Source organism: Strongylocentrotus purpuratus, unplaced genomic scaffold (assembly GCF_000002235.5).
Source record: "Strongylocentrotus purpuratus isolate Spur 01 unplaced genomic scaffold, Spur_5.0 spur5_scaffold_18, whole genome shotgun sequence".
Classification (NCBI taxonomy): domain Eukaryota; kingdom Metazoa; phylum Echinodermata; class Echinoidea; order Camarodonta; family Strongylocentrotidae; genus Strongylocentrotus; species Strongylocentrotus purpuratus.
In genome coordinates, this window is record NW_022145603.1 from 14,646,222 (window position 1) to 14,665,565 (window position 19,344).

A 19,344-nucleotide genomic window follows, 5' to 3' on the forward strand; every position below is an offset into this window, starting at 1 on the left:
ATTTGTGACACTGGCAGGTAACTAATTGGCGTTGGGTCCAGGGGGCGGAGCCCCCAGAAGCTCAGGGGTTTTAGGCATTTTATAACGGCCAGACAAGCTTGCAGGGGCCCGCTTTAGGGCCCCTGGTGGGGTCGAGGGGGTGGAGCCCCGGAAGTCAATGGGTTTTAGGCATTTAATTACGGTTAGATGAGCATATTTTGATATCTTTACCCTGTTATTTCCTTCTTTTTTTTTTGCCGGGGGGGGGGGGGGCGGCCCCCGCCCCCTGGATCCGCCACTGTTATGTTCTGCCCATCCATGACTATATTATTATGAGAGGATATTTATAGAACTCTCGCTGTCTGACACTATCCCGTTTCGACTGTGAGCGAGCGAGTTAAAGAACACTATCTCCGAAATGTTATTTCTTCAACAGAAAAAAAAAATAATCCAAGATCGGTTAAACTTTTATAGACCCCCCTTTTTTTTTACCTCGATCGATTACATATATGTGCCCCCCCCCAAAAAAAACAACATCAAACTCTGGCTACGTGCCTGGTAATGGGTCATTTCTTGTACCCACATTTTGAAGCAGGCGATCGAGTCAACTTTGCGCCCCCCATGCTAATGAATATTCATACCTGCTTGCTCACGTCATATCACCGCTTAGTCACGTTGAGAGACAGAGTCGCCAAAGGTGAGGGCTTATAAATAATTAATGTACTAACTAAATCTAAATAAACGGATAAAAATCTATATTTTTGCGTCAGTGTGTAATGCATGAGAGAGAGAGAGAGAGAGTGAAAGGAAAGTGAAGGGTAACATTATCTGACACTGGATCAGTTCTAGGTAGACGGCATGGACTCTCGACTCTATGTTTTGCTGGAGTGGGTAGACGGTATAGTACTCGGCACGGGTAAGAAGAGCGATGGATGGGTCAGTTTCCTGCCGAGTCGCGCCGTGAGCTTTAAGCTGGATTCCCATCGATGCATGCCGACTCGATCAGCTCATGTCTCGACGTGCGCAGTTTACGGTGTGGATACTTGGACACAGCTTTGGAAGTTCAGAGCGCCAATATGTTAAGAACCTCAAGATATTTAGATTATAATCTTCAATATACTTCTGGCTAGGCGTTTAATTCATGACTTTACTGAAAAATCATTTTTCTAATCCGATTGTTTGAAATTGAATATGGTGTCTTTCATGAAGCAAATAAAAAAAGCATTTCAATGTGTGCATTTGGGTTTTGGAATTGGGTACAGACTACAGTCACTGTAACAGACCCCCATCAGTATCACTGTAACAGTGATACTGAAGGGGGTTGGTTATCTTTTTTTCTGTCTAGACTAGATTGTCTAGAGCAAAACCTATGTCATGAAACCATCATTGTTCGCACTTCGCAAGCATTTTAGTCTTATTAATATTATTTATTTAGAATATGTTCTGGAAGTTTTTACTAATCTGGCCAGAATAGAATTACCACAGTGAGTGCTATCATTTATTATACAGTTTTTAAGGCCATTAAACAAAATATACATGTTTAGCGTCCCCACCCGCTTCCTTTTTGGGGGCCGCCTCCTATTTTTTTGATATTTTTTAAAAATAATTGTTTTCTTCTTCAATGAATCAAAACTTAAAATTAAAAAAATACTGGCGGCCATCTTGAAAAATAGCCCAACGGTCAGGAAAAATGTACTAAAAGGCCATTTTGAGCGGCAGGACGCTAAACATGTTTTTTTTTTTAATTTGGCCTAAAAGTTTAGAAGCGAAGAATGGAACAAACAAAATAGGTGGACGAGGAGGGGATAAGAAAAAACAAACACATTGGAGACCTATTATAACCAACTGCAAGAAAATAAAGTAAGTAAGTAATACGTACTGAACATTAATTTTAAGAAGTATATAGACTATAGTGCGTCCCAGAAAAAATGAAACCGAGAATTATAGAATTTTTTATCATAACTTAATCACAATTATAATTAATAAATGACACATATTTTTAAAGCTTAGATCCTCCTCTTTTATTTGATGCAACTCATATGATGCATATTTCACGCATGAGTGATTAAAAACAATTTGGCTGTAGGCAAATTTGTTGTATAAATGCTATAGTTATCAGAGGGGGTGCTCAGGAGGGGGGAGGGGGGGGGGGGGATCAAGTACTACTAAAGTGCCTATTTTCTCTCTAGTGGGTAATATAGGTAATATAAGTGCTCCATGCTACCTCTGATAATTGCCCCTTTAGTTTGACAAGTGCCTCTTTCCTTTATCGTAAATGTCCCTTCCCCTTCTTTAAAGTGGACCCTTTAATTCGACAAGTGCTCCTTTCCCCAATAAGTGCCCTTTCTTATTTTGACAAGTGCCTACTTTTCCTTTCAAATAAGTGTCCCTTTTCCCTTTTAATAAGAACCCCTTCTCATGAACGCCCCTTGTCACCTCTGTCCCTATTAAAATCTGATGATCATCTATTATCCTTTGTAATAAGTTTTAATTCTAATTTGACACGTGCTTCTATTAAAATTTTTTGCTTGCTTGCTCAAAAATTGATATTCAGACCATCACACCCAGCTGAAAAGTATGATGCTTAAGCAGTTCCTTAGACCATGTAAAGAGTGAAACAAATATCGCAATCATCCCTGATAATGTAATCACAATGTAGGCGCATACATACCAATGTCTAAAAATTGTATATTTTCGCTTTTAAGTGCCTCTTTTTTCCAGAAAGTGCCCTTTTTCGTTTGTGCCCCAACCACTTTAGAGGACAGTATCAATGATAAGTTTATGAAACAGGCCCTATGACTATTTGTATCTTTACAGACACTGTACTAAGTTCTGTTTGAAGACCGATGAGAACCGGCTTTGTTGAGCATACAATTCATCATCTTTCATTGTTAGAAGTTTAAGTTCCTCATGCTTTTGCTGAACTTTATTCCAATCATGAGCCTGCAGAGGTCATTTCTTGGAAGCAGAAATGGAATATGGTAAAGTTTCGAGTACAGTGTAACCTAATTACGGTACAAAGAACACTTTTGTGTTGTAGACTGTGATTGTCCATGCCTTAAAGATTCACGAAACTGGAAACCGGTAACTCAACTGGTCTGTTGTTTGAGAGGCACGGATAGATTTTAAATAAACATTATTCAAATGAAAGAATGGTAAGGGACTATAGTCTACAAAATAACTGACAAACTCTGTTGATAACGCATTATGTGGCTATGTATATTATTGAAAGCAGAGTGGACTAGGTCAAGTTCAAATTCAAATTCACATTTAGATTTAAAATTATGTCTTTCATTAAAGAAAAAAAAGAATGAACATGTATAGATCTACAGTCAAATCAAACAAAGCAAAGCATTTACAATCTATAAGTAGAGTAGAAGGGGAAAAGACAAAGCAGGTGGAGTGAGGACCAGCATGTTTGGTTGAAGTTAGGGGTTGGTTATAATATTTTGAAGTTGAAAGTGTTTAGAAAGAATAAAGCACCATATACATGTAAATGTTTATTATTTTCTTTATTCAGCACTACACTTTGCAGCAAAATGAAGTTGAATGTTGAGATAAAGGCCCGATTGCAGGACCCTGACCGCCTGAGGGCGCTTGCCAAAAAGCTTGCCGATGAGCAGGAGATGGACGTCATGAAACAAGTTGATACCTTCTTCAACTGCAAGGAGGGAAGATTGAAACTACGAGAGATTGTTGTAAGTTGAACTTTATTAAATCGAGGGCCCTTGTAGAAGAGAATCGCCACCTTCCCAAGTTATAAACCCACTGCGCTATAACCCTGTGCACTGTGCAGTAGTCCACCTGCATATCTCAATCAGTTTTACTGGGAGTAGGAAAAGGAGACAGAAGAAAAGAAGAAGAAGAAGAAGAAGAAGATTTTTTTTAGGCATCACAATACTGATCAGTTTGCATGTCCTTGCATTCAAAGTGAAATACTGCCATCTATAGTTGATTCCTGTGAAGGAATACTGCTGACGGTCCACAAACTTCTTTGATGTATGAGTCCATTACCAAATGCACTTGGAGGGTGAGAGATGGGGAAAGGGAGGAGGAGTAATACAAAATTGACCATAAGCAGCAATTTTTATGAACTTTATTTTGTTATATCTTTTTGAAAAGTTGTTATATTTTGTTTATATATATTTCTTCAAAAAGAATCGCCCTTCCAGGCCATCTAAGTTGATTGCCTATATCCGACTAGATCAGGATGGACCAAAACAATCCAAGTATTCTATCACAGAAGTGGATGATCCAGAAAGCCTTAAGGTGAGAAAGAGAGAGAGAGAGAGAGAAAGAGAGAGAGAGACATGAGGGAGGGGGAGTTGGAAGGGAGGAAGGGGGCGAGGGAGAGGGGGATCTTGTACCAAAAGTGAGAAACTATGTCTCCTATCAACCAAAACAATGATTGCTCAAATTCAGTTTAGCTTAAAAAGCATAGCCAGCTATGTTTAGAAGAACTCTAGCTTCACGGTAGATCAATATTATAGACCTTAAGTTTATGTATTATGTTATATAAATGTGATGTCCATGTAATGCTGGTAAAAAAGAAATGCATGTTTAATGAGCAAATATTTTGAAGAGAAGCAAGTGATACAGGATTGATTCTGGCAGGGCACTGTTGTATATATTCATTGCATAAAAATCTCCAACAGATAATTTCATCTTATGTATGTAGTAGAATATCTTATACCAACTTTACATGAACATTGTCATATTTTTTGCCCAAACCTCATGAAGTAATCCAAATAGAAAATGGAAACAGATCAAGATGGTCTAAATTGTGAGGCTACGCCAGCTTGTAGTTATAATGAATTCTTTTCATGGATTGTAGTTAACTGTGAATAATTATTGTTTTAGTCTTGTGTGAACCTTTGTTGTTATTTATAGTGGATTGTTGTTCATAACTTCGAGATTTCGCAAGCTTAAAGGTAAGACCAGTTATGGTCTTACGATTGCATTGTGAAAGAAACGTTGTGGAATCGATCAGAAAAGGTTGATCATCTAGCATCTAGCATCTGCAAGGTTCTGGAATTATCAAAATGATAAGAAATTTGGCCCATTCTTCGTAAAGTTACAAGCACTATACACAGAAAGATGTATATGGGACTACCCTATATCTCTCACAGACCATGAGAGAAACAAATTTACCAAATATATGAATTAGTGGGCGGTTTCCCGGCAAATTTTGTATCATCATGTATTATTCAAAACATATTCTTTTACATGATTGGTAATGAGAGCTTCCATTTCATTTTTTGAAATTGGGGCATTTCCAAAACTGTTCTTTACCTTTAAAGTTTGAAACCATGACGGATCCATGTGAACTTTCAATTCAATTCAATTCAATTTCATTTAATTATCATCAAACAATGTATAAACACCTCATTTAACAGTCATAAATAGACAAATTGGCAAAATAATAGATGAAAGGATACCTTAAAAAAAAACACAAGGCTAGTCAAACAGAAAGCAACTGAACATATCATATAAAAGGATAACAAAGGGGATACAAATGAAATATAAACATCAAGTACCCTATACAGACACCCCCCCCCCCCTCCTTCAGTAACACTTACAAATTCAGACATAATGAATAAAATAAATTTCTATCGTAGTCCGGTAGTGCATTAAAAACATCAGCTCCGCAAACCCAAACAATTTTGAGTTTAAACCAAACACTCAATTTCACAAGGAGTTTCCTTCCCCTCGGACCACAGTTGGACATCTTATGAATTTGCGTTCCCGAGAGGAAGGGGGTGTTATTAAGTGCCCCTTCCTGAAGTGGGAGGGGCGCAGAACATCCCCCCTCTCTGGCTCCAGTACCCTAATTGAATCCACCTGTTTGTAGTGGACTGTCTCTGTGAGATAGAGAGGGGAGCGTGCCCTCTGAGGGATGGAGAGAGAGAGAGAGAGAGAGAGAGAGAGAAAGAGAGAGTGGGAGGGAGAGAGAGAGAGAGAAAGAGAGAGTGGGAGGGAGAGAGAGAGAGAGAGAGAAAGACAGATAGAGACAAAGAGAGAGAGAGAGAGAGAGAGAGAGGGAGGGAAAGAGAGAGAGAGAGAGAAAGACGGACAGAGACAAAGAGAGGGAGAGAGAGAGAGAGCAGTGGGATCAAAGAATGGCATAAGTCTTAGAAAAAAGGGGATTAGGGAGTGAGGCAGAGAAAAAAAGAGAAAGAGAAATAAAGACAGAGAGGAAGAGACAGAGAGAGAGAGATAAAGAGATATCTTGGGATCAAAGAACAGAGTAAGAAATGTTGAGATGGGAGTGAGGCAAAAAAGAAAAAGAAAAGAGAAGAAAGATAAAGAGAAGAGAGCGGGAGGGGGAGAGAGAAAGAGAAAGAGAAGAGAAAAAAAAGAGGGAGAGTCAGAGAAGCAAGAAAGATTTTGTGTAGCATTTATAAGAAAAGATCCTAAGAATGGTAGAAAGAGATGGAAAATATGAGATTTATTTTTTAATGAATAAAAGGGAAAAAAGGAGGAAAAAAAGTAGTAGATAAACACAGAGAATGTCTGGACACTCAAATGTAATCGAAAAAATAGTAACTGTATGAAAATAAATGTGTGTCATGAAGCAAAACCAAACAAAACATATAATAATAGAAACAACAAACAACAGAAAAAGTAAGAAACCAGCAAAGAACCCCCCCCCCCAAACAAACAAACAAACAAGAAAAAGATGAAACTGCTCAACCACCAGACGCCATGCACTGAAAATGATTTAAAGAAAGAGTTCTTAGGAGAAAAGTGGAAATCAATCGCCCTTCGCGATCAACCGTCTTCGATTTCTGCCCATCATCGCTCGCTCACCTGGGGATTTGAGCCACTCACGAAGCATGAAATTTAATTCATTTCTTTTCTGTCAAAATGACATCATCGTAGCATGCCGTGCATTAAATTGCATTTTGATCACACGACGAGGCGCTCAGCTAGCTTTGATGAACGTTGACGTTTGCCGGGGATCTGATAGTGGGTTGACTGTATCAACTTTGGATGTGAGATCTAGTTCTCCTGACCATGCATGCAGTATTAAATATTTGTGTGTTCTTGGATTACCCCCCCCCCCTCCCCCACAGGTATTTCGATGTGACATTTTTGCTTATAAAAGAAAAACACTGAGCAAGCTTTCAAGGATGAACATTTTCTTGGATACCCCTACCCCACCCCAGACAACTAACCTCTATAACACTTTATTTGTTTTCATTATGTACTAAATTGCTTTCTTGTGTTTAATTTCCCCTCGTTATTCCCACCAATCACAGGAAACGTTAGGCATGGCGTGCGGTGTGAGGGGTGTGGTCAAGAAAACAAGAACGCTAATGATGATTGGCCAGACGAGGCTGCACATTGATGAGGTGGAAGGGCTCGGAAACTTCATGGAGTTGGAGGTAAATTCATGAATTTAAACAAAATTGTAAAGAGAAGACATCTTGGAAATGCTTGCTCATGGATGAACATTTTCCTCTTAGATCATGATAATGAATACTTGATAAGTATTCTATAAATTATGTATCTGTATTAATTTTGAGTTGTTTATGTAAGTGATTTTTCGTGTGAGAGAAATTACTTGGGTCTAATAATCTTTGGAATGAATTTGTAAATGATTTTGTTTCAAAGTTTGAAAATGTGAAAAAAAGATTTGTCCCCATTTGTGTTTCTTGAGAATGTGACAAATTAAAGCTTACATCTAAACGTATTTAAAGGTAAAGACCAGTTATGGTCATGCGATTGCATTGTGAAAGAAACGTTGTGGAATCGATCAGAAAAGGTTGATCATCTAGCATCTAGCATCTGCAAGGTTCTGGAATCATCAAAATGATAAGAAATTTGGCCCATTCTTCGTAAAGTTACAAGCACTATACACAGAAAGATGTATATGGGACTACCCTATATCTCTCACAGACCATGAGAGAAACAAATTTACCAAATATATGAATTAGTAGGCGGTTTCCCGGCAAATTTTTTATCATCATGTATTAGTCAAAACATATTCTTTCACATGATTGGTAATGAGAGCTTCTATTTCATTTTTTGAAATTGGGGCGTTTCCGATACTGGTCTTTACCTTTAACAAAAGCCCTAATTCCAGACCACCTTTCATTCTTGAGGAACAAGAAAACACAAAAAACATCAAAATTTACAAGGTGGTATGAATGATTAAAGGTAAAGACCAGTTTTGGAAACTCCCCCCTCTCAAAAAATGAAATGGAAGCTCTTATTACCAATCATGTGAAAGAATATGTTTTGACTAATACATGATGATACAAATTTTGCTGAGAAACCGCCTACTAATTGATATATTTGGTAAACTAATTTATCTTTTTGGACGTGATAGATAAACGCACATGTCGCACACGTGAGCGTAGTCCCATATACATCTTTCTGTGTACAGTGCTTGTAACTTTACGAAGACTGGGCCACATTTCTTATCATTTTGATGATTCCAGAACCTTGCAATACACACCAATACTTATATGCTAGATCCCACAATGTTTCTTTCTCAATGCAATCGCATGACCATAACTGGTCTTTATCTTTAAGTTCTTAACTGTAGTTTTGATTTTGTAGCAAATACTCTTATTTGTCAGTCAGCCATGTTATGTTGAATGTACATCTATGCATATTTGTTTTCATTTCTATATGTAACTCATTCTAATTCTATCCCTCTGTGCCTCAGAATAGTTCACTAGATCGATGGCGCGTAACAAATGCTGTATTTATTATTATTTTTCATGAACTCTAGGTTGTTCTGGAGGAGCATCAAACACAAGAAGAAGGCCAAGACATAGCTCAGGATCTGATGAAGCAACTCTCAATCGACCAGTCTGACCTCATCTCTGGGGCTTACATGGACCTTTTAGAGTCATAAAAGGTACCAAGAGGTAGGTTGGACACCAGTCTGATAAATAGAAACGAAATATATCATTGAACACTAACATATTCTAATTTTATGCATACTTTTTAAATATACCAGTCTGACCTCATCTCCGGGCTTACACGGACCTTTTAGAGTCATAAAAGGTACCGAGAGGTAGGTTGGACACCAGTCTGTTAAATAGAAACAAATTGTCTCAATTGATAGATTTACTATCATATTCTAATTTTATGCATACTTCTTAAATAAACCAGTCTGACCTCATCTCTGGGGCTTACATGGACCTTTGAGAGTCATAAAAGGTACCGAGAGGTAGGTTGGACACCAGTCTGATAAATAGAAACAAATTGTCTCAATTGATAGATTTACTATCATATTCTAATTTTATGCATACTTCTTAAAGGCCCACTGCACTACTTGTAGCTACTTGCGCCCTCTATATAACAAACAATGCCTAATCGGTGACCATTGGTCTCCCATGATCCTCTTTTTCTTATGTTATTTGAGAGCCGAGTTGATGAGATAACCACCTGTCCAGTGACCTTGCAGTGTGGTCTAATCCTTCCTTTACACTGGTAATGAGGGGCTTTAAATACAGGTTGTTTTGACAACCCAAGAGCTTGCCCGAGGCTTGCCCGACATAGTAATAATATTGGATTTGGATATGTTTATAGTGCACTTATCAACCATGTAAGGTACTCAATGAGCTCCAATATTATCCTGGCTCTGCTAAGCTACCGCTTTTGATGCTCAGAGCATTCAAGGAATTCCTTCCTACCGGTACCCATTTAACACCTGGGTGGAGAGTGGCAAATGTAGATAAATGTCTAGCCAAAGGTCATTAGTGCTGCAGCACCACTAATGCATACTGGATTCCAAGTAAGGGGTGTAGTACATTCATTTATAACAGGTTAATGGAATAACTTAACGCTAGGTTCCCAGGAAAGAAATATCCATAAATATATTAATAAACCAGTCTATTATCGATGGGCAAGTAAAAGGTATGTTCTCCTTTACATGACCTACTTAATCACAAATGTTAGGTGCTCACACATTTTCTTTGGTGAGAACTGCTCAGGGCGTTATGTCATCAAAAAGGTATAAGATTTGCCTAGGGTTTAAGGTTGGTTTTAGGGTTAGGTTTAGGGTTATAATTAGGATTAGTGTTGGGTTTAGGGTGAGGTGAAGGCTAGGGTTATGGTAAGGTTTAGTGTTGGGATCAGGGTTACAATTGTTCTTGGCTTTATGCCATCAAAGGTATCATCCAAGGGTTAAGATTTGTCCATGCCATTATCAATGGCAAATAATTCTCTCAAGTTTACAGTTCTTACAAACAATCCTTCAACTTATATTCTCTTTCAAATTTTCACATCACTGAAACTCACAGCATTCTTTGCTCTCCAACTCACACTGTTAGATTGCAATCACATTGTGCTTTGTTGCAAATCTCTTACACCCAATGTCACTTATGATTCTTTAAAAATAAAGTTGAGTTCTGGTGAGATTTCTTGTCAAATTTTGAATATGAGGGGGACAGGGGACATTTTCAGGGGAAATTCTCGTTATGAAATTCAAACTTCCAAGCTGACATAAAAGGAATAAGAAAGCCAACATATTATTTTTGATCGTTACCAGAACTCGACTTTCTCTTATACTCATTCTCTCGTTTATATACTCATTCTCTTGTTTATATACTCATTCTCTTGTTTATATACTCATTCTCTTGTTTATATACTCATTCTCTTGTTTATATACTCATTCTCTTGTTTATATACTCATTCTCTCGTTTATATACTCATTCTCTCGTTTATATACTCATTCTCTTGTTTATATACTCATTCTCTCGTTTATATACTCATTCTCTCGTTTATATACTCATTCTCTCGTTTATATACTCATTCTCTCGTTTATATTCTCATCCATGTCCACTCTAGTGCTCCACAACATTCATAGAAAATAAACTTCAAACTACAAATATAATCCACATTGTCAATGACATCAATTATTCTTTTATTGAGATCATTTTTCTGTACATAAAAACATATCATATTTTGTGTACTCTATCTTCAACTTTACAAACAAACGGGAAAAAGTTCACCATCTTTTTTTCTTCTTTTTTCTGTACAAGTATATCCATGCTCTTTCCACCGAAAAACACAAAATAGGGTATGGTAAGGTACTTGGGGGGGGGGGTGCGGATATTCGAACTAGATCACGGGAAATGTACATTGAAAAAAATAACAAAAACCCATATAGTAAACATCACGATCAAAGAACACAAATAATCAAGTTTGAATACAAATATTGAATTCTTTCTATCGATGCTTTGGCAGGATTGATGTACGCGTAATAATTATTGCTACAAAACTCAGTTCTTCTGATGGCAATTTTGGAAGGATGTTGATTTAAACAAAAAAAGACAGTGATATAAATATCGAGGATCTTACTGACATTTATGTTAATTTATTTAGCAAACTAAATCAAATTATTGCTGATATTTGAATAAATGTTATCACTGATGAAAAGATACAAGAATAAAAACACTACGTCTTCTTGTTCTCATTTCTTGCCAGAAGAAATCACATCTTTTTTTTGTTAAAGACATATTTCGTTATTGAGCTCTTAGATAATGTTGACCCTGTTTTGAACTTTGAACTTTGACCTCGTCACTGTGATACACATGACATACAGTCTTGCGGCTTTCTATGTACATATGCAGCCTTTCTCTGTACTCTATACTCAATACCCGCTCCATGTAATCAACAAACGAGCTGAAATGTTATTTTGGAACAAAAATTGAGGTCTATAAACAATTCCAAATCAATAAAAACATCACAATAAAAACTCGCTCAGAGTAAAATTATGAAACAAATATCTGTACAATCGAATAGTTATAAACAATGTCTAGAAAGGTACACATTATAATATTAACAAATAAGAATTCTTTGTCACAAAATATTTGCATAATGAATATGAAGGAGCTGGGACGCCTCCGAGAAAACAGTGTGAAAATGAATTCAGATATAATATGAATACTACTTTGGTTCTGAGATAACATAAAAAAAAAAAAAGAGTAGAAAAAAACAAACTACAATACAGGTCTTGCATAATTTACATATCAAATGAATCAGTGAGTTGCATTCTAAGTAGGAATTCACAAATTAATCAAAAAAAATATTCAAAATTATTAATAAATACAAATTGATAAGGTTACACAACCAAGAACCAAGTGCACATTAAATTAGTGTTTTCAAAAAGTGCTTTGGAGAGCCGTTAGAATGAGACAGGAGTTTCTATTGGTCCGTGAGTGACTGAGTGGTCCTGCCACAGTTAGATACTCGTCTCTGATTGGCTACTACAGCAAGCACCGTTTAAAGTGCAACATTTTTTCACTCACAATAGTTTTAATGGCTAGCACACTTCTAATTCAGTAACACACATTATTAGCACACTCACGGTATGAGGTTAGGATCATGTCGTTGGCAAGATGAAAATATAACGATAACAAAATTGGCAAATATTGGCAAAAAAGACTAACAAATGGCAAAGAAACGGAACTGAAAATGCTCTTTTGAGCAGAAACTTGACATTTTAAGATTTGATATTAAACAGGAGATGCATGAAGTAAGTCAGTTTGCACATCGCAGGCAAGACTCAATGGCTTTTTCAGTTGTATAATTCTTGATTTCCATCTCACTAACCCAAACCCTACACAACCCAGACCGTGCAATTGAGTTTAAAACTAAATAAGCACGAGAAGCACCTCTACATGCATTGCTACATCTAAGTCTACATTAATTTAATGAATACATTTTGATCTGGTTTTTATTTGTGACGATGCCGTGCGATTATCCATTCCCGCGCTACAGTGCGATGCAAAGTAGTTTTGCAGGTAATGAACAAGCACAGGCAGCTATCACAGTGCAGTAATACTCAAACACTCATCAGGCTAATACGCTCTAATTTAGCAGATTTTTTTGTGAGGAATCTATTCAACATGAACTTCCATACACTGGCTGTGGGGTGTCCTATTGATTATCAAGTATGGCTAAAGAAAATACAGCTGCATCGCCAAATTTCGACAATTTTTTCCCACTCATATCCTTGGTGTGCGAGAAACTTCTGTGAATTCAATGAGTAGTCCGTGAAGATATTTGTGAAAGTTTTTGCAGCAAAATAGGACCACAAGGCCATTTTTTTGCAATTTGAGTTTAAAGTAATATCAGATTTTTATGTATTTTGCGTGTTGCATACATTAATATATATATTTTTTTAGTATGCTATGCTCTTTTGACAGATGAATGAGAAATTTTTGTTCATCCTACAGGGGACACCCCATCATTTTGTGTAACTGCCTTTAAACCTCTTTCAAGATACCATCTTTCCAAGGAGTCTATAGCCACTAAGCTTCAGGACTCCCTTTCAAACCATGCAATAATACCTTTTAACTTTCACAATTAATAATATATACACCTATATTTACTGACCAACTTTCCTTTTCCCCATAACTGAGAAATTCCATCCTCTTTGTACATCCTTCAATTCCTTCCAAGTCTCAAGACAGTTGTATGCCTCTTACCACACACCCTAACAGGGTTACTAGCAAAGATTTTGAGCATACCAACAACATATATATCTTTGCACATCTATACAATTCTAATTCTATTGCTTCTATGCATTCAAGCTTTTTGTTTGTAATAAATTATTGCTATGGAATTCATATCCTATGAGATTTGTACAGAAAAAAAAACTTTCAATGACGAAGAATGGTTTATCAAATTCAAGAGTCTTAAGGGGAGCAAAGATGATTCGTAATAAAAGCTACACAAAGTACTTCTCATATATCTCTTTGCACATTTGCTAAAAGATTAAGGAGAGGGGAGGGGAGGGTGGAGTGAAGTGGAAACAGAAAAGCTAGATGGTCCCAAGATTTGGGGGAAAAGCGATATAAAAACTTATCTATGAGAGAACTTTGTACTTTACAAGCATGTACATATTTAAGTACTTTTCATAATTTCATCGTGTTTAGGCCCAGTTTACCCATTCACAATATTTCTTGATGTCTTTTGAAATTTTTCCTTCTCTTTCTCAGTAACTTTGGTGTAAATAATCTTCAGGTTTGGTCTCAATCTGGTTTCGTAATACAAAAATCTTTACGATTTTACATTAATATTATGTTATTGATAAGTCTATTTTTTGGTGGTATATTTGATTTGGATTGGTCAAATTATTTCCTTGAAATGGAAGTTACATTTTGATTCCTACTTAAGAGGTCCTCTTGCATTCGTGGTGGACATTAACATGATGTGGAGTGAAATAACAAATATATACGTATTTATTAAAACAATATTTACGAGTAACCGTTCATCATCCCCATCACAGAACTGTGCTCCTTCGCCCTGAGCCGGAGTGCCGCGATGCTGTTAGTACGTCGATCTATGCCACCGACGCCCTCGACGGACGGGTGCATCTCTGTGTATTGTCCGTTGTACGCCGCCGGGTTGAGGCCCCCCACGCTGGACATGAAGTTGGAGCTTGGGCTGCTGACCGGTGCGGAGACAGACGAGGGCGGCATACTGGTAGGCATAGAGGTCATTGAGGTCATGTTGGTCATGGGGTTCATGACCCCGGCGTTGTTCATTTGATGGGCGGGCACACCCATGAAGGAGGGGAGGTTGGACTGGGGGGCCATGCAGCTGTTGATGGGGTTCTGGCCGGGCATCTGGGGCTGCTGGACGATCGGGGACATGGAGGATGCGAGGGGCGAGGCCATGTTTGCGGCGGTTGCCCATGGCGATGCTTGATGAATCTGGCAATGCAAAGAGAAAAAGAGAAGACAATTCTGATTAGAGTTTGAGCCTAATAATAGACTTGTATTGATGTTTATCGCACCTTCAGTAAGACAAAGAGGAGATACATGTACTGTATTCCTGCTCTTTAATTTTTCTAAACTTTATTACAAATAACTTTCTACATAATGTAGCTAGTCAGTGTTAAAAAAACGTTTGATGCCTTGTTTAAGAATTGTAATACCAGTGTATGTGTTTTGTTTTTCATTAAATTGCTCTTGCAAAACATTCTAGAAGTATTGTCCAATATTTAAAGGTTATGCTGTTGTTTCTATAGCATGCTTAAATATAGACTATAATATTGCAGCAAAACTTTTGCAAGACCATTAATAATTGACTTGCATTTATCTGAAGTTACTACAATATTGTATGTAAACATGCACATGCAAACTAAAGTTGAACAAACAAAATCATGCAAAGATTAAGCCATTAGTGATTATTTCCATGCACACAAGCATATGAAGCATGCCAGTTATATTTTACAAGCAAATGAAAAGGAATGGTTAGGATGAGTGGAAAGGAGGTTAGCTGTTGTGTGGTGTTAGTGAAAACGGATGCAAAATAAAATATCAACTCAAATAAGAGAATAGATACAGAGGGTTTAACAAAGTCTCCCAAATACCAAGTTAAGAAATAATACACAATCCCTTAAAGTTTGCAAAGGCAGTGAATTAATGTAGGAAGAAAGTAAGCTCACAGGCTTAATTTTGGCCAGATGATGCCTTTTTATTTACTTTTGAATTAAAAAAAAAATCTTAGATAGGAATTTGGTTTGGTGGTGGAGTGTAGAGACTAGTGGCAATATCCCCAAGACCTAGTGAAAATGAGGTCCACAATTGGACAGAGAAGTAGTGCAGGATGAAAAAGATGAAATTAGGAAGTGACGGTGCAAGGATGGTGTCCGAGAACTTGAGAAGGAGGTGATGCGTATCCATGGAAACGCTCATTTACCATTGAAGAGTGATTGCTGGAGTCTTGCGATTCGTTGGCGGTGCTGGTGCCTGGCGTGCCTCCTACCGAACTGGACGGGTGGCACCCAATTTTTCTGGAGTCGAATTCCCGACGCAGGTTCTGCAGGTTTCGGCAGATTCGGAGCATAGCACCCTCTACGGGTGCGGGGGGCTGGTGCGAGTCACCGAGGACGTGGAAGCCGGGAGAATTGACCTGTTCAGCGGGGGGCAAGTTAAGTGGTTGGGTTTAATCGGGTGAGGTTAACGCCACTAACTCTAGAAAGCACACTTCAGCTTGTGAACAGCTAACTACAGAAGGGTTAAACTCTCAAAAAAGCTTTCTTGTACAAAAGCAGTCTTGTTGATATATTTATGAGTATATATTTGTTTAGCAGGGTATTTTGAACAAGCCAATATATATATTGTGTTTCACTCAAAAACAAGCATGACACAGGGGTTTATATATATATTCGGCACAAAAACAGTTTGCGATACTACATCACTTGGACATCACTGCAATATAACTACTTTTAATTTTCACAAACAACACAACAGATAACTACCGGTAGTATGATTTATATCCATACAGTGTAAAGAATATGGTACCACAACAGCACATGCGTGAATAATGATACAGATATATAGACAGATTGACAACAGTGTAGTTTTGCGCATGCTAACACAATTTTTTTTTCTCAACAAAAGAATATGTATATATAAAGCTATAGTGATTTCTAGCAGTTTCTATGCATTTTGCAATAACACAAATCTAGACATAAAAGGAAGGCTCAATACATTTAAGAAATTGATTTCTTTTTTGGAAGATTATAACAAGTGCCTTGAGTATGTGTTATAAGCAATGGCTCTCTTTAAATATAGGTTAAAGAGCGATGGATTTAGGAGGGGTGTGTACATGGGCGAGTAAACTGCACCCTGACACAGTTGCGATTTTGTGCCTAGGTATCGATGGCCATGGGCATCTCACATGTGCCTGGAGTATTTGCTTTCAAGTCGATTTTGGCACCTTACAAATCTCATATATTATTATTATCACCTTTGGTTTTTAGAGGTTTGTAAGGTTTAAGAAGGGGGAGGGGGGTGACTAGATACACTGGGGGTTAATGATGAAAGGAAGAGGGGTGTTACAGGGGTGTCAACTCCACTCTGCACTACTACATACCTGTGAGTAGGCATCTGGGCGTGGCGCTATGGGCATCTCGTAACCGGAGCCTGGTCCTAGTCCCCTCATGTTCTGGAACTGTTGGAAGCGTTCCCTTTTCCTCCACTTGGCGCGCCTGTTCTGGAACCAAACCTGGATCAGGAGAGACAAAAGAAGAGGAGATCAAGATGATTGTAAATCGCCACATAAAATAAAATATGATTTGAATCAATCTAAGTTGAAGGAAATATAAATAATTAGGCATGGTTTATAAATTGAATGAAGTAACAAGACACAGTCATACAATTCAAGATTGTTTACAAAACACTCATGTCATGCTATCACAATATGGGTAGTATTTGACCTTGGAATCGGCTAAAAATGGATAAAGAATATATGGGATGGGCGGGTAAAGAGAGAGAGAGAGAGAGAGAGGGATAGAGATAGAGATAAATATAATTTGATTCAATTTTAATTGAAGGAAATATAAATAATTAGGTACGGTTAATTAAGACACAGTCATAAGATTTTACAAAGGTCTCTCAAACAAACAAGAGAAATGCTCTTTAAAGACAGGTGGTTCTTAACTTCTATGTACAAGTTCACAACAGAGATTTAATGGGAAGAAAAAGAAACAAGAAAAGATCAAGGGAAGCTAGTAAAACACTTGGTAGGTGTATTTCAATGCTGACCATGGTCGCGCAAGCGGGTTGGGTGGTTGTCCTTGTTCCACTATATCGGCAACAGCGCCAGCTATCTGAATATGCTATATAGTGGTGTCCCAGAATGTGATGAAAATTAATAAAATTTCGACCTATTCGAGATGAAATAACATTTCTCATTCAGTATGAAATAGTCGAACGTCCTACGTTATGACATCAGTAGTTGACCGATTTGGTAAGCTTACACAATGCTGTAAACGTTCGAGACAGGCCTATAGTATAGTGTTTCTGTTGTTGAGGATTATTTTAGTCAAAAGAACTTGATTCTAATTTCATTACAGTAATAATTCACCGAGAAAGAAAAGAAGAAAGGAGGAAACAAGGGGGAAGAAAGAGAGAAAGATAGAAAAAAGAAAAGAAAAAAGAAATAGGCATATGAAGAGAGAGAGAGAGAGAGAGAGAGAGAGAACAGCACGTTGATAATGTAGCGGAAAGTATTGGGGTCACAACGGGAGAGGCACTGCTTGGCAAGCCGACAGAGTACCGCTCTGGTGTCCCATGAGAGAGGTGCGAGCCGTGAAAAAGGTCGCGGAGGTTTAATTCAAAATGCCCGAAGCCATTTGTAAAATATCTTTTTAATATTTATTCTATTTGGAGGCACTTGGGCAGATGTTCTAAACTGATTTTTTTCCCCCATCTCCCTCCTTCTCTCTTTTTTTCTTCTCTATCTCTCTCTCTCTCTGCTCGAATGTGGCACGGTAGCTCATTTTCTTCCCGGTTTTGCTCTTGTAATTTTTGCAACTTTTTCATTCCTCTATCAACTCATCCTTTGAATACTATTATTTTAGGAGGTGCGTTGGATATTATGGTACATGTGCAATTATAGGCCTTAACTTCCCCGGAAATCAAGTAGAGGTTATTTACAAAACAATCATGTCATACTACACTATAACAAGAACAAAACATGTATTTGACTTTGGGATCGGTTTAAAAAATGGATAAAGAATATGACAATGGGATGGGCGGGATGAGTAAAGAGAGGGAAGAGAGATGGGGAGAAGAAGAGAAACGGTGCGAGAAGAGGAGGCACAGAGCAGAGGAAAGGAAGGAGTAAAAGAAAGAGAGAGAGAGAGAGAGAGAGAGAGAGAGAGAGCAAGAAGAAAGAGTGAGAGACAAAGTGAGATAGAAAGGGTGCGGGGAAGAATTGAAAAGAATTTTTTTTTTAACAGAGAGAGAACCAGAGTGCGTAACCTTAACCGGGTCAATGTTTTTCTCTCTCCCCCCCCCCCTTTTTTTCCCTATTTCACGGGCTACCTTCGCTATCCGCTGAGAGAAACTCCCCCGGGGGAGACCGATATGAAAGATTAAAAAATACCCTGGTATTTTGTTTCTTTTCTTCCAGCCACCCACCACATGTTGTGTAGCTAACACCGGTATGACAACGCAGTTTAATATAAAAGAATAATTGTTTTTTTTATCTTTGGAATAATACTCCATATTAATTTGTACATTAATCTAGCGCATATTATAAATTTTATGTTTTAACATTTAGAATTATGCCCCCCCCCCCCAACATACGTTTCTACACTTCTCTCTCAAACGAAAATAGGTCATACGTAAAGATAATTTCTGCACCTCGATACGGCACGTAGAGTAATACATGTATGTTAAAACGGGATTGTGTTTTCATTTCGCTAAAAGCTTTCAAGTGTCCTTCCCAGTCTAGTTTTTTGTTTTAAAACCTAATTTCATTTCCAAACAAAAGAGCGAAGTCGGAGAAAGGGGATAAGGTTGGAAGAGGGAAACCAGATAGTATACTGAATGACATACACACCATTAATGTGCGATTGTATTTCTTCTTGTCAGACTT

The 19,344-nt window shown here is 37.7% G+C and overlaps 2 protein-coding genes across 6 annotated transcripts in view; one reads left to right on the forward strand and one right to left on the reverse strand.

Moving 5' to 3' along the window:
• The first annotated feature begins 588 nt into the window (after positions 1-588).
• LOC586260 lies at positions 589-14,936 on the forward strand. The gene is made up of 6 exons (XM_030989268.1): positions 589-676; positions 3,500-3,677; positions 4,138-4,248; positions 7,242-7,367; positions 8,723-8,861; positions 14,237-14,936. Exons 2-5 carry the CDS (start codon positions 3,519-3,521, stop codon positions 8,846-8,848), a joined length of 522 nt encoding a protein of 173 aa, XP_030845128.1. The 5' UTR covers positions 589-676; positions 3,500-3,518; the 3' UTR covers positions 8,849-8,861; positions 14,237-14,936.
• Positions 10,837-19,344, reverse strand: part of Alx1 (aristaless-like homeobox protein) — a 55,263-nt gene continuing 46,755 nt past the window's right edge. For 2 of the 5 annotated variants that reach the window (XM_011663478.2, XM_011663480.2), the window contains exons 4-6: positions 16,834-16,971; positions 15,655-15,867; positions 10,837-14,663 (exon numbers count right to left, since the gene is read on the reverse strand). In XM_011663478.2, the coding sequence (XP_011661780.1) occupies positions 14,205-14,663; positions 15,655-15,867; positions 16,834-16,971 (810 nt within the window). In that variant the 3' untranslated portion in view covers positions 10,837-14,204. 5 annotated transcript variants of the gene reach the window in all.